The sequence below is a fragment of the Colias eurytheme genome, chromosome 8 (assembly GCF_061535395.1).
Source record: "Colias eurytheme isolate Ceu_HAF_F1 chromosome 8, ilColEury1 Martin Lab GWU primary, whole genome shotgun sequence".
Taxonomy (NCBI): Eukaryota; Metazoa; Arthropoda; class Insecta; order Lepidoptera; family Pieridae; genus Colias; species Colias eurytheme.
In genome coordinates this window covers 9,621,243-9,638,111 of record NC_142987.1, presented here as the reverse complement: position 1 = coordinate 9,638,111, position 16,869 = coordinate 9,621,243, and the positions used below count along the sequence as shown (strand labels likewise).

The 16,869-nt window shown below is 33.6% G+C and overlaps 1 protein-coding gene across 2 annotated transcripts in view; it reads left to right on the top strand.

The window, feature by feature from the left end:
• The window catches only part of LOC149906721 (monocarboxylate transporter 9-like), a 46,277-nt gene extending 36,921 nt beyond the window's left edge, over positions 1–9,356 (top strand). For both annotated transcript variants that reach the window (XM_090104897.1, XM_090104898.1), the window contains exons 2-5: positions 1,617–3,278; positions 3,907–4,140; positions 8,231–8,513; positions 9,103–9,356. In XM_090104897.1, coding sequence (XP_089961023.1) covers positions 1,719–3,278; positions 3,907–4,140; positions 8,231–8,513; positions 9,103–9,296 — 2,271 coding nt within the window. In that variant the 5' untranslated portion in view covers positions 1,617–1,718 and the 3' untranslated portion in view covers positions 9,297–9,356. The remainder of the gene's footprint in view (positions 1–1,616; positions 3,279–3,906; positions 4,141–8,230; positions 8,514–9,102) is intronic.
• Positions 9,357–16,869: the final 7,513 nt, after the last annotated feature.

Genomic DNA, 16,869 nt, shown 5'->3' with positions numbered 1-16,869 from the left:
ACCAACATTTTTGTACGGCACTGAGCGGTTTCTTATTATTTTTAATGGATCTATCGATGGTTAAGAATGCCGTACAAAAATATATGACCAAAATTTACCGAGTCTACCTGTACTTTTCAATTCTCATCTGCACTCAGTTGGACAGCTTACAAGTGACGGCATAGTGATGAATCTTATTATTTTTTGCTCTTCTTTCGTACTAGATATGTCCCGTGGTGGTTCATTTGACCCATATTTTTTTCATATGTGGGCTTGTAGTCTATAACAAAAGAGTCTACATTTCAGGTAGGTATTTTGTTTGATAAAATACCAGGTGAAATTGGACTTTGTAAGGAAACTTCGCTTATCAGCTGACCGATTTCCATATACAAAGTCCAAATTTTTTTCTACGAATTCAGCAAAGTTGTAGAACAAAAGTTGTTCAGTTTCATGAGAAGAATCTCCTGTCAAAATGCGTCTGACGTCTTACCAGTCACCCTGTATAATTTTCATCCGGAAATTAAATGTCGAGACAAGGTCCTCCATCTCACTTTGGATTCTAACAAACGCCTAGATCGACGTTTATGAACCTTAATTGTTATTCGTTTCCGCCTGAATAACAGCAAGTTATAAAACTGAACAACTGAATGAGGCCCAGAAGTCGCTACTCGCTAGGTTATCTAGTTGTAATACAATGTCAATTGTATTCAATTTGCTACTATCTTCTCTTGGATCTTTTTAAAATACGATTATTAACTTTCTTAAAATACGATTTATTGTACCTTTATATCGATTTAAAAATAACATGATTCTTGTATAACATCGCTCTACGACACATTTTCATACGCAATGAAAATCCATTTACGTTACGTAATCAAAACACGTGTTTTGCTATTATGAGAAATGTCACATTGTTTTTATGTCTCTTTCAAAGAGTTAATTTAGTCTGAACATTATCGAATAGAAATGATATTTACGCATTCATTTCAGATAAACTGAAACATTTTCATATCCAAATTTTGGGATTAATAGTTTTATTGTGGTTTTATCATTATAAAGGTGATTACGTAGTTTTCCGTAACTATGGTTATCATTTAACTTTACCCATTAATGGTCACTGAGTTTTATGTCACCTCATTTAACAGAGATTTCCCATGAGAATGAAAACGTGACCCCGTATATTATGTTTGGAGGTCGGCCAGTAATTACAGCTTTTTATTTTCCTTGCTGCTCGTTATTTTTCTCGTGTATACTGAAATATTTTTGCGTTCTCTCTACGTGTGATTGTTTTTATGTAATGTGCTGAATATTTCATGTGTTCTTTATTTTACACTTGTATATATAATCCAAATATAAATAGTAATCAAAAGATATGTGTGGTCAGAGTCGAGGCAGAGCTATATTATTACGTATCTACTTGTTTAATAATGCTGCTGAATGTTGTGGTTTAGTAATTACTTTAGCTAATTGCATTGCCATGAAATCCATACCATTCGGTTCATTTAATAACAATGTAATATCGTAATGGAAATATGAAAGCATAGGGTACATACTACATACGAGCTTTTATTTCTGTTTTAATTCATAAAGCTTAAATCATTATGACAGGTGTTTTAATAATGTATAATTTGTTGCAGCATGAGGTCACGACGGCGCTGCGGTATACGCATGGAAGCCCGGCGAACTGCTGACCACGCGCTGCACACGTTGCGCGCGCAGTTTCGCCGAGCGTTGCCGGAATGGACCGCGCGCGCCTCTCGCCGTCGCCGGATCGCGCGAATAATAGGCCGCTCCAAGGAGGACCCGGCGGAACCGTCGACACGCCCGTCCCGCCCGCGGAGGCCTTAAACGACCCAGAGACTTCGCGGCCCGCGCCGCGTGCGCTGCCTTGTATCCCCGAGAGCGAGCCCTTGCTCCGCGACCCGCTCAGTGTCAGTGAAGTGCCGCGGAAAAACGGACGGTTGCTCCACGTTCAGTTCGACGCTCAGTCCCCGCCCGCGGCGGTCTCGGTGTCCAGCTCCAGCTCGAGCTCGGACGATGAAGACGTTTCCATCGCAGAGGCCCGGCCCCCCGACGGTGGCTGGGGGTGGGTCGTCGTGTTCGCCTCTTTCATGGTCAATCTCATCGCGGACGGCATCACGTTCAGTTTCGGTGTGTTCTTTCCACATTTTCTGGAGTACTTTGGCGAGGGCAAGGGAAAAACCGCCTGGATCGCTGGCATCTTTATGGCGATGCCGCTGCTGTCCGGCCCCATTGCAAGTTTTCTGACCGATAGATATGGTTGTCGGCGTATGACCATTTTCGGTTCGATACTGGCATCGATAGGATTTGTAATCTCAGCTTTTGTGGACAATATGGAAACATTGTTCTTGACGTTCGGTATTATGGCCGGTTTCGGATTGAGTTTATGTTACGTAGCAGCAGTAGTGATAGTAGCATACTATTTTGAGAAAAAGCGATCGTTAGCGACTGGAATTTCTGTTTGTGGTAGTGGTATTGGTACATTTATATTTGCACCATTGACCTACATTTTACTCGACGAATACGGATGGCGTGGTACTACGCTTATTCTAGCAGGATTTTTCCTAAACATGGCAGTGTGTGGTTTGCTATTCAGAGATCTGCCATGGACGGCCACTATGAATGAAGAAAGGGCAAAAGAACGAAAGAGGAGACGTGAACGAAAACGAAATAAACGCTTTGGTTCTTCCGTCGATAGTTTCTCTGATAGCAAAAGTAGTGCTGCAGGATCTAGTAAAGTAGGAGAAAATGAAGACATTGAAGCCGTGACGACATCGATAGTACCGCAATTCAGTTCACTTGTGGACTTACCGACCTTCATGACTGGAGATGAAGGTGTTTCTTTAGAAATATTTGAAATGATGTCTAACAAGGGACGAGCGTATGCGATTCTGGCTCAGAATAACTATCCGGGAGTGATGCTGCCATCAAGGAGTTTTAGTGACAGCGGCCGTTTGCACGAGCAGTCACCTCCAAAGGCGCTGATGTCTCCTGGCTGTTTGTCCCCGGGACCAACGTCACCTACAACCGCATCAAATGCCACAACAACAAATACCTCAAGAGCGCCCCTGCACGATAAAGCAGCTTTATCCCTGTGGCTTAGAAGACAAGGAGCTGGCTCCACTAAAAAGCCACCAGCATTTTTCAAGGATTTAAGAATACATAGACATTCTTTGACGTATAGGGGTGCTATGCTCAATATTAATCGTTATAGATTAAGAGCTTCGTCCTGTCCTAATATATTCCGGAACTCCATGACTACCATTGCTAAAGAAAAGGTGAGATATAATACTGTTATTTTATTCATTGCGCTTATTTGGCGTACGAGTTGTTAAATTTATTGTACTTATTTATGTTTACACTATTTTAACTAAATAAAGAGCAAACGTCAAATATTTTCATGTTTCTAATTCATCTTAAAAACTACTGAAGCGATTTTGGGTTGGTACCTACATATCAAAGGCCATATTTTTTTAGTATTTCTCTCGGCCAGAAGAACAATAAAAATTTTAGATCCTGTATTACCAATATATTGTTATAAAAATATTGCAACAAAAAATGTCGCACCCTCTGGTAAACAGGCCTTCACGTATACTCAATGCCATTAGATAATTGCGAAATAGCAAAAAGAGCAAACACAATGATGGATGATGCATAACACTCACAAGGAATTAAATTCACATTTTCAACCAACTTCAAAAAAGGAAGGAGGTTTGCAACTGTAACTTATTGGGTTTGTTTTGTTACCTTTCGACTGGAAGAACCAATCTTGATCAATCTTTTTTCCATTTTTTTGTTCGGTTGCTGCCAAAGATTGTCTTGAGCTTTATTTGATTATTGTTTATACTCTTCTACTAAAAACTACTTTTTTCATAAATCGTTAATTTTTATTTCAACTAATTCCAGTTACAATGGTACGCCGGTCTCTGGGACTTCTGGGACCTTGTCGTGGACGTGCTGGACTTCTCTCACTTCCGGAACCCTGCGTTTTTGGTCTTCGCGATCTCGAACTTTCTTCTATACATGTGGTATGATGTGCCGTATGTGTACATTGCTGATAACGGACTCAGTATGGGCTTCAATGAGTCGCAGTCGTCCATGCTGATTTCTATAATTGGAATATTGAATATGTTTGGTGAGGTGAGTGCTTAGAAGTAATATGTCTTTAATTTTTTTAGTTTCTATGTACTTTTTTTGGTTAGAATATTCGGAAAACGTGCGTTAGGGGTTCCTTTGTGTATGCTATGTTTAAAAAAAAATGTTGTGTGGTTTTATGAAACCACGGTAAAAGTGAAACTGTTCGAACGGTTCCGAACACTGCTTTGTGTAGCGCATGTCGCGTGTCGGTCGGCTGCCGAGTAGGTATACCTACTCGGCAGCCGCGATACACGCGACATGCGCTACACAGACCAAAAAGTTTGAGACGATGTAATAAAAGTTTCATTTTAAAAAGATGTGTGGCACTCGGGGACTGCCGCGGTAAAGCTATTATTGTATGCTATGCCTTCAAGCCACACCTCCGTGCCCGTCGGAGTGGGGAGCGTGAGGTTTTTTCGTTACGGAATTTCTCGATTCGGTCCCCGCGCTCAAGGCCCGCGATAGAAGCTATGCAATAGCTTAATTATTGATATCTGTTAACGGATTCGTATATATCGTTAATTGATTCGTATGTCGAGACTAATGTTAAAGATCATGTAATACTTTTAATATTTTGAACCACGTTTACCTGAAATATCTGGACCGAAATATTTAAAACGCATATTTTCATTTAGTTCTATACTTCAGTATACACACTGGTATTACGTGCAATTACACTCTCGGCTTAACGTAGATATAATAGAAGCTAATAGAACAATCTATCATTCCTTAGCCCTTATAACATAACCTACACGTAGTTGACAAATACATCCAATACTTTAGTGTTGGATTGTTATCATGTATGTTTTAGGTACGTTATCGCACACACTATCCTTGTTCTTGATTTTTATAATCAAATACAAATACATTGAAGTAGTTTCTGTTATCAACATGTGAGTAGTAGCAACAAGATAGTATAAGATTTACAATATACATCAACATTTAGGTTGCCGTTGATAGACTGAAATGATTTAAAACTTACTAAACGGCTTCAATGTTTGTAATATTATTTAAAACCAACGATGAAAATCTACTACATGAAAATAAGTCGGGGATTTCCTTCCTGACGCTATAACTCCAGAACGCACGAACCGATTTCCACGGTTTTGCATTCGTTGGAAAGGTCTCCGGCTCCGTGAGGTTTATAGCAAAGAAAAGGTGTCTCTGGTGGCGAAACGGAGTTCGCCCGGTTTGCTAGTTATTAATAAATTACCCATACTCCAATAATGTTCTAAAGATTTAAAATTATATTATGTAAACATAACTATATGTATCACACTTGTATCACAGAAGAAACGTAAACATCAATGTTAACGCAATGTGAATGGACTTTCAAAGTACAGATTACAAAAATTATGAACAAGAGGTTTTTAAATGTTCACATTGTAATTCTCGATGATCGTCTTTGATTTAACACTATTATGCTAATTGCAAAGCGTCTTTCAAAATAATTTGAAATTATACTAGCCCAGATATTGAAGAAACATTACAAGATTTTAATTCAATGGCATATTTAGCTACCCACATTTTCCTACAAGAGAGTATAAATTTTAGGAAGTTTAATTTTTATTTGTTAAATCATGGATTTTGGATAGTTATAAATTATAATATAATTTATTGGAATAATACGATATTCGCTTGCAGTATAATAACAGTATATTTGCTTATGATTGTTCAAACGTTTTTTTTATTTTAAACGTTTTAACGATGTATTGTTCTTATCTAATTTATATTATTGATCACTTGAGAAACGAGTGATACCGATAGTTTATATCTCATTGTTATATTATAGCACATAGCGAACAATTATTTTTATTCATACATATAACCATTTATTTATAAACTTAGTGATTCTGACGTTTACTCGTACTAAATAAAAATATATAATATACATTCTATTCGTAAAAATTGAAATGTGTTAGTTTATCTTGACCCATATAAGACTCAGTTGATAAACGAATGATAAAACAGTTACATAAACTCATGTGCCAATGATTACTTAAGATATTTAAACAGCTGTATCACAATAGGGAACAAGCCTAAATAACGTTACACACAATATTGACACAATTAAAAAAAAGTTAGAATTCATTCAACTTTTTTTTACACAATTATTATGGATCTAAAAGACTTAACTATCTAATTAATCTGTTTTTATGTAACTGTGTGGTTACGTCCAAAATCAAGTATTTCTTTATTCATGTGTTATTCTGATATATATATTACATTAAAATTTCATCCAAATCTGTCCATACTTTTTTATGAAGGAGTAACAAACATCCATCCTTACAAACTTTCGCATTTACAATATTAGTAGCATGAGTCAAAACTCAAACGGTCCGTCAAAGGTCTCCTGATAATCTTAATACTATTATAAAGGCGAAAGTTTGTTTGGATGTATGGATGTATGGATGTATGGATGTTTGTTACTCTTTCACTTAAAAACTACTGAACCGATTACAATGAAATTTGGCACACATATAGAGGGTAACTTGGATTAACACATAGGATAGGTTTTATCCCGGAAATCCCACAGGAACGGGAACTATGCGGGTTTTCCTTTGAAAACGCGGGCGAAGCCGCAGGCGGAAATCTAGTGTAAATATAAAGTACGTAGTATGTACCTACGTGTGTCACGTGTTATCTCTCGTGTGTACTATAACGTGAGTGTGTAATAGTGCGTTCAATTGTCTCAACTATTCGTGGTTTTGATAGAAACGTGAATACTGAATATTGTACGTGGATAACAAAGACCAGCAAATAGAGGTGTCACTATAATCGTATCTAATGTCAAAGTGACATTTCACGCATATATTGACGTACATTTAATCTTAAAAATATCTCATGATAATAAATATTTTGAGTCGCCGTATAAACAACAAATATTTTTGTGAACACAAGAGAATAATCCACTGTTATTTATAAATTATGGTTCATCTATTTCGTACTGCAATATTTCTTTTTTCCGTATTATTTTCTTTTAAACAATTCTTTAATATTTACCCACATTTCAACGCTCTAATTCATAAAGGCCGAGCGCACTCATATTTTTAATTCAAACATACATTAAAACTTCCACAATTGTGAAGTACAGGACTCCATTTAATATTTAATATTCTTAACGGTAATGCTTTTAAAAATGATAAATATTTGAACTACGAGTTTCTTCTTTGTCAAGATTCGTTAGCATTGAAAGCCCTCGTCGGTCTGGATAAATATTAAATATATTCATTAACAGATGGACTCGCTTTTTCTTTTAATGAACCATTTTTATGCTCAATTTGTGAATAGTATGAGTACCATTTGAATGGAGAGTTAAAGTAGGTATACATCGCGGGCATACAGTGTGAAAGTAAAATGTTAAATTATGTTGATTTATTTAAATTTCACGTTGAAATTATTTAACAGAATTGTAGTAACTTGAAATTGTAATGTTAGTCAATCGTCGTTTTCATCGTATCAGGCTTAAATTCAGTCAGATTACAATGATAAACAGCAATAGATTAATAAAAAGTTACACAGACTCCTGAATATAATACTGAACAGATATATTTAATTCTTAAACTTATAAATTTGAAGAATCTAAGTTTTTCTTAGAAAGAAAATTGCTCCAAGGAATTTAAAATGGCTATTATAGCAATATAAATTATCAATCGAATTCTTGGAGCTCTGGAATCACATAGACTTCAATGTTTTCTTTCCATTCGTATTCCGGTACCACACGATTCGCGAGTTCAATAGAACGTTATTATTTTTAAGATTTCAAATATGATATTCTACTTTATAACACACTAGCTTTCTGCGCAGGGCTCCGTTCGCTTTGTAGGCAATTCAACAAATGTTATACTAAAATAATAATATCCATCAAAATCCGTTGCGTAATATTAAAGATCTAAGCATACATAGGGACGTACAGACAGCGACAGTGACCTTGTTTTATACATATATCTATGTAGTGATACATTTGAATATCATTAAGTTTAAAGAAGTCAAACTGAATTCGATCTTCCATATATTTATTCTCTCCGAACTCTATAACTCTCTGAACCAAAATTTTAACATAAGTTTTAACCGACATTTCGCTCAATTCCAGATCCTCCTCGGCTGGGTGGGCGACTGGGAATGTGTGAACCCGAGTCTCGTATACGCAGGTTGCATGGTAGCATGTGGTATCGTCACGCTACTAGTACCACTCCTTACTTCATATATCACGCTAGCAGCGGCTTCTGGAGCATTCGGAGCCTTCATAGCAGCTAATTACTCCTTGACCAGTATAATATTGGTGGAACAAATCACGTTGGAAAAGTTTACGAACGCCTATGGGTTGTTACTGCTGATGCAAGGAGTGGCTAACCTCGTGGGACCTCCACTGGCTGGTAATTTATCTTTAATTAGTAGGTATACATATATGGGTGGGAGCGATAACTTCGTACACCACGCTAGAAGTGTGAACAAGGCGTATTTATGCTGGAATAAATGCATCATAACTATTTTACAAGCAAATGATATTCGTTTTAAAGAGTTTTATATATATTTTTCAATAAATACTTGAAAGCTGAATTGAGAAATCTTTTTTGAAATACTTTAAAATTTAGAGTATTTAACAATGAACCAACCAGGATAAGAGCTATAAACTTGGCACATTAGTAAATGTAGTTCTTATTTGCGCTAAAAATCCACATATTCCAAAATTACATACCTTTAGTATTTTTGACGATTGCGCCTTGGTTGACCCGAGAGAGGTTTATATAATGTTAAGGTATTCTTCTGCCTTGGTATTGGCCGGTCAAATCTGTAACATAACTTATAAATATCTCTACTACTATTAAGAAATTTCACAAAAACACATTTTAAAGTAATCCTTACCAATTTTTTTTTGGTAAGGATCACTTTAAAATGTGTTTTTGTGAAATTTCTTGTGGATTTTGGTATCTGAAATAAAGATCTATTTATTATAATTTCCAGGGTGGGTGTACGACATGACGAACTCCTACGACCTATCATTCTACTTAGCGGGCGTGTTCATTGGATTATCGGGGCTGGTCCTCCTAGTGATGCCGCTAGTTAAATTGAGTAGAAAATATAATAGAAAGCGCAGACCAGTACAAGAAGAGGCAATAAATGGTGTTGTCAAGCAAAATGGGAAAATTATGGCTTGATAAGAGAAGAAAGAAGAATGAATAGAGTGGGATTTTAAGTGGAAATTTAAAGGAATAATGAAGGAAAGGACTAGCAAATGGGAAAATTATTTTCTATGGCTTGAAATGGGAGAAGAATTAAAGGAGTGTGTGATTTGAAGTGGAAATTTAAAGAATGAAAGAAAAGTTCAAGCAAAATGGGAAAACGGCGACTTGAAGTAAGAGAAGGAAGAAGAATGAATAGAGTAAGAGATTTTAAGTGGAAGTTAAAAGGAATAATGAAGGAAAAAGTGTTTTGGTGGTGTTATGTGAATTAGGTTAACTAGGATCGCAGTTACTTTGTGCAGAATGTATCATGTAAAGTGCTTTATAAGAAAAGTGGATAAAACATCGATTGAGTCTTCATAAACTACGTAACGAATATTTTCGGTAAAATGTTGAGGCTAGTATTTTATATAATTATCGAGATCTAGAGTGTCTAAAAGGAAATTTGTGGCAATATCATCTTCACATAGCTTACATTAATAAGTACTCAAATGTAAGGTAGTCGGTTAATTGTTCTAGAATGTTATTTAACGACGGTTTTATAGCGTTATGCAGTTTATGAGCCCAAGTAACATATAAATAATCTATAAAATAGTTCGTCTTTCTAAAGTCATAACGTCCTTTTTCCTATACTATCTCTTATCTATCATATATCCTTTAGCCTTTTATACATCAATTATAACCACATCAAAAATTGGAATTGATATAATTATGTATTTACTATAATTATAGAAGTTTATCTATACAAACGTGATTGTTGGTCTAAAAGAAACACTAAGGTTCGATAGATTAGTAATTTGTTGACGTTAAATTAAATCATGAATATATATTATTTACTAGGGCCTTTACCCAAATAGGTATAGGACAATGAAGAGAATTATTGCAATAAGTAACCACGAAGTAAAGTCAAAATATACAAGACAATGACAGTCTTCCCAATATCTCCATGGAACATATTCTAAATAAAATTATAAATGGCCTTAGAATTCCGTAGAAGTTACTAGAATTTGCTAGAAATAGATATATAGTGATTCGTAGTAAAATATAGATTTGATAGTATGGTACAGAACAGTTAGTCTTGTTAGGATTGTTCCCGTGAAAGAATATTGTATAACATTTTAAACTATTGTTTCGAATTTTCTCGCAATATATTATGTATATTTAATATTTATTTACTTTCTATTTTCTTGTAAAATAGTATTTGGTGCGTCGCTTGTTGAGTAATTACTACAGGTCATTCATTTCATTAAAATCATGTTTTACACACTATGTTTGTATTCGATAATATTTCTAGAAATAAGTTTATTTCTATTGCAGAGGTATGTTACAATGAATGTGTGATGGAAATTGGAATGTGTATTTCCAGTGTGTTTTATTAAGAAACGGAGAAAAGAGTTAGAAAGTACATTATTTAAGTAGTTATAGTACATTGGTATAACATCGAGGAATCGTTTATTCGAAATAAGCAGTGATAACTCATTTTAAACGTGACATATTTCAATTATTAAACCATACACTATTTCAAGGTTTTTTTATTAGACTTGTGTGTCGATAATCATGTAATTAGTCAGTATGTTAAGTATTTAAAGACATGAACACTTCAAGGCATCTTATTTTTCGTATTTTGCATATAAGACCTACGTCAGATTTGTCGTTTTAGTACATTTTGATAACTTCTTCATTATTTTTTAGTATAAATAGATAAAGTAATACTGTCCCGCTCTAACTCTATAAGATCCTACTAAATCAGAGCGAGACGTAACGATTCAGAACAGCTAACGCCTTTTCTAGTATTTATTATCCAACAAAAGTGCTAAGGTAAAGTGTTATAATACATTAGCTATAAGATAATTGCATTAAAATGATCTGTTCACATTAGAGTAAGCGCAAAACAGTATATTTAAACAATTTATTCTAGTTATTGTATTGCAATTCATGTTATATCGTTACGAATAATGAAGAATATATTATATCTATATATTTACAGTTAGGAAGTATTTCCTTAGTTCATACATTTGATCGAGAGCAATAAATTTACACACTTTGTATTGTATAAGAAATCACATGAACACCAAAGACTGCCTCCTATTCGAAGTTGTTTCCATAGATAATAGAGTAGTTTAGAAATGTTGCTAGTTCAAGGCAGCTAATGGTGGATACACACGATCTAGTTTATTGTCCATTTTGCATGATGGCTTTATGAGTCAAAAAATAAATAAACAAAAATTCTTTATGAAGAAAGGATGTTTGTAAATGATACGAATGTATGGAAGAAAACTTCAAAATATCATCACAAGTTTAGAATTTTGTAAAACAAACTAAAAAGTTATCAAATGTGTTTGTGTCATTTGTGATAATTTTATCAACCACTAAAGTATATTAATAGTTGTATTTAAAGATTAAAAATATAAAACAAAGGATGAAATAAATGATTATTTAGTTTGACATGCTTGAATTTTAAAGGTTTTTACCAAGTTTTTTGAGTGAATACCATGTATTATGCTGATTTATGTAAATCACAATTTTAACAAACATCATGGATATTAAAGCTTTTTTGACAAAAGTTTATAGTTTTAGTTGGAAGATCATGTATTACATTAAAAAATGTAAAAAATATTTTTTATTGTTCTAGAAACAACTTAAGCATACATATATTTTGCATGTATATGCTTTTTATCTTTTATGTATAGCCAATGGAGTCTTTATTGTGGTCGCACCAATTTTCATTGAATATCCTTTTATTTTTTTATATGGAATTTTATTTCTACGAGAGTTTGTAGCTTAGAATGGAATGTTTTTGCTATTATAGCTTTTTAGTGGCAGGTTTACAAATCGTTTTATTATTGGTTAAACATCAGTTTATATCCGTTATCAAACGGAAATATGTATGAAATAAGTAATATACTTTAGTGCGATCATATACATAAGTTCTTTGTTGTAAATCTACTTTTGAGTAGTTTGTATTACTTGATATTTAGTTGAATTTTAAATACCATGACGTAATGAGACATCTTTAGCGTTTTGGGCAATGGGCAGCGATGGCCCAACATATGATCGTCAATGTTTGTCGCCATTACGGCGATTATGAATAAACACAATGACGGCCGATCATAGACATTTAGGCCTTCTAAACTATCGTGATTGCCTCTACTCGCCCAACGTTGCCCATTGCCCATTAAGCGCGTCACATAGGGTGAAGATACTATAATATTTTATGTTAAGATTCTCTAATATAAAATATTATAGTATCTTAAGGTATCCGGTATCATCGTTCTGACCATCATTTTTCTTTTTGTCATTGCGTACTAAGACCCCTGTAGAACCGCGAACCTGTTACAAATGACCCGAAATTTTGTGTCAGTGTTTCGGGTCATTTGTAACAGGATGGCGGTTACACACCATCATAACATAAAATATTATAGTATCTTCACCGTGTGTGACGCGCTTTATACAGAAGCATTTTTTTTGCTTTTACTTTGAATGAAAATTATTGTTCAAACATATGGACCTAATTTGATTATTATTATAAGTTTAATGTGTATGCATAATAAGTCGAAAAGCCAAATGTAATGCCCAAAATTATTTTAAAAATTAATTTCATATTCTTGCCAAAAATTTGCTTCAAGAGGAATTATGCAGTAATGTTATGTAAGCTATGGTGGCCAAAATGAAACGGGTAAATAATGTATTATGTATATTGTGTTGTGTGCGTCTTAGTAAAATTATTTTTTGGTTAATTTTCGTTTTATTTTTTTCTCAAACTACAAGATACGAAAAGATCCGTTTCTTTCGGCTACATTAAATGGAATATTTTTGATATACTTACAGTCAATTCGGGTAATTGTGAACAGGGGTAATTGGAAACCACTAACAAGATTTTTTTTCTATAATAATAATAAGTCAGATGAATTTCCAATCGTTTGAAAAACCGGAATCAGATCTATAAAGTGAAATATTATTTAAAGTTGTAAAAGAACGATATTTAGAATAGGTATTAAAGGTAAGTAATGTAATGTAAGTGGAGTTGTTTTCAATCACCCGTTCACAATTACCCGGATAGACGTTATAAAAAAAGTTAACTAATAACTACATAATCATGAATGGACAATTTTCGAGACTTGTAAAACATTTTTATCTCTAACAATACATAAAAAACAGTTAAAAGCGAATAAGTTGTATTTATTAAGAAGTATTATGGTGTGACAGGTCTTGTGGTTAAGATAAACAAACAGTCAAAAAGCGGTAAATAAACGTTATAGAATAAGCCTAACAAGGCATGTCGGGGTGTGTCCCAATTTTAGACATGCCTCGTTAAACACGTGGGGTAAAACATAATTTTTCATACTTTAGGAGGAAAAGTGAAAAGCCACCGTGCCTTTAGAGATACACCACATTATTTCTACAAAATAAATGACGTTTGCATAAATTTAATTTATATTATTAACGGGATATGTATTTACCATGTAATGCAGATAAGGTCTAAGAAGAAATAACTACAAGTATTGTCACACCGGAGTAAAGTAGGACACGAGTAGTTTTTCATATACCTAACACCTTTTAAAAATTGTGATTATCGTAAAATAATAAAATACCTCATATTAAATAATGTAGCTAAACGGGGCCTTTTAATATAGGCTTGTTAAAACCCTTGTAATTTAATTAAACTAAGGTTATTTCAATTAAAATCTGTTTGACGATCTATGCGTGTTTTATTTCATATCCTTTATAAAATATATTAGCAAACGAATGTATGAAATAAATTGGATTAGTATTTTAGGAAAGTCATATTCATGTACCTACTGAAATAAACATTCATAATACACGTAGTATATTATTACTAGCGGTCCGCCCCGGCTTCGCCCGTGGTACATATTTACGTTTTCTCTACATAAGAACCATCCTCGTACTTCAAGGAATATAATAAAAAAAGAATTATCGAAATCGGTTCAGCCGTTCTCGAGTTATGCGCTTACCAACACATTTTGCGATTCATTTTTATATATAAGAAGATTAGTCTGTGGTAATACGATGCAATTACATCAAGCGAGCGAATGCTCATTCTAACCCACTATGTCTTAGTGTAAACAGCCGTGGAACATTCTTTCTTTGTTCTATAGTGCATTAAATTAAATTTTATGCAATGTTCTAATACTGAACAACACTGAATACGAGTTTTCGTTCACACAAAAAGATCGCGAAATAATGCTAATCTTGCTCTAGCTCTATGTTCGTTTGATGTAAATGCACCGTTAGATGAATTCAAATTCAACACATTCAGGTAAAAACACATGCAACACCACTCATTATTCGTGACTGTAATTAATAAAATCCTATCTGTACTCAAATTAATCTTTGAAAATAGATGATGAACGGATCCATGACAATTATAATATGTAGATTGCATGGCGTTACTTGAAAGAAGTCAACTACAGCACCTTTTAAAGTAAAAGTAAAGAATAAAAAAAAAGTTCTAACTAGTTATATCCTCGGAGGTATCAAATGAAAGAGATTTCTTAGATCATTAAAAACTAAAAACAATTTTAAAAACTAAATCTCGAGTAGGTAATTCCTAAAACACGATCTAAAAAGAATGAGTCAAGAAATACACCGCTAATAGAGATTAAAGATTTGTTATTTGTTGATTAAAGATTTTGAATCGACTGATTTTTATAATCAACTAGATTTCCGCCCGCGGCTTCGCCCGCGTTTTCGAAGGAAAACCCGCATGGTTCCCGTTCCCGTGGGATTTCCGGGATAAAACCTATGTGTTAATTCAAGTTACCCTCTATATTGTGCTAAATTTCATTGTAATCGGTTCAGTAGTATTTGCGTGAAAGAGTTAGGTACAAACACACACACATCCTCACAAAATTTCGCATTTATAATATTAGTAGGATAACGGTTTTGATCGGCAACTGTGACTTGTATGTGCAATTAAAACATTGCCTACTCTTTAATCTTTATAATAAAAATAAATCGTCAAATGTTTTGAGTGTACTCAGCAGATCTCGAGAACGGCTTGACCAATTCGGCTAATTTTTGCGGAACAACGTCTGCGTCGCAGACGCAGATATAATAATAAATGTGAAATTGTAGATAGATAGATAAAATGCGATAAATTTACACTAGGGGCACTCGGGAAAGACAAAATTCGATAAGAAAAATAAAGTCTGGTAGGTAATAAGATGTAACTAACTTACCTCTTTAATGGTTAAGAATTTTTATTATCTGACGGCGATATAGTGGAACCAAGGCGTTTTCAATTAGTAGGTATCGATAATCGATATTGATTAACAACATTTGATAATTCAATCAATATATTTTTTATTCCATACCTATTCAATTAATAAGAGTGCTTTCTAAGTACTTACTCAAACTTTTTATCAATCATATTAAAATGATCATCTCCATTTCTTCTGGAAACTTAAAATCAATTATTCATTGAATCAAATAATGTCTAAAAAACAATAACATTACACTCATACAAATACAAAAAATAACACGAGAAATAACATAAACTGATGACCCTATGATGCGTTTGCTAATTGAAAATACTTCGTATCTTTTTGTTTACCGTATCACGAGAGCCCGCCAAAAGCCGAAACATTTTTAAAATTTAAATATGGAATAATTGCGATGTGCTTGTGGGAAAGCATAAAATGCATACGAAAAAGTTTTTATGTAGAACTCGTTTCATTCGTGTTTCGTGAACATTTTGTTCGCTCTAAATGAAAAGGAAAATATATTGTCTAAAGCTTTTAGGTAACATGAAGCGACAACACGAAAACTACATTAAATTTTCGACACAACATTGTACAACACATAATTTAGGCGCCAAGGATTTTTGAACATAAATTCTCTACACATTAAGTTAGTTATTAATTATTATCTCAGTTATTATTACGAAAGTATGAGTATACGACTGTAATTTTCATGTGTCCTAAAAGCCTGGTTAGTTTGTGAATATAATTTACCAAGCAAATTATGTACAGTAATTAAAAAGTAGGGAAGTATTAGACAACAAACTTGTTTGATGATGATGAATCTAGGTTGTCTGTGATAACCACATTAATATGATTTGAATCGTAAGCGTTGTGTAATTTTTTTGTGGGATAATAAGTCCCAATATAAATATGTTTAATAATCACTTGTGACCTTTATTTCTATAATTTTTATGAAATAAAATTAACATAAAATCAATCGTCATAAAAAATAATTTTCACGTTAAAAAAAAAAGGAAATTAGGTTTTACGGAAACTTTATTCTGATTTTAATTTTAATTTTACGTAATAACCAGGGACAGATAATAAATAATTTAGTAGGCTAGTTAGTACTTAATGAAAAATACGGTAAGTAAGTAATTAATGAAAATTGGTTTCAAGCTGTGTACAGTGCCAAGTTAATTAATATGACGAGCAATACTGTTGACTGAATTACGTTATGGTAAATTATGGGTGAAATCACTAAAAGCATGTATTCCGCCGGTTAATGCAATTTCTGTTTCATTTTAATGTACTCAGTACGTTGTAAATTGTAATTAATTGAAAGT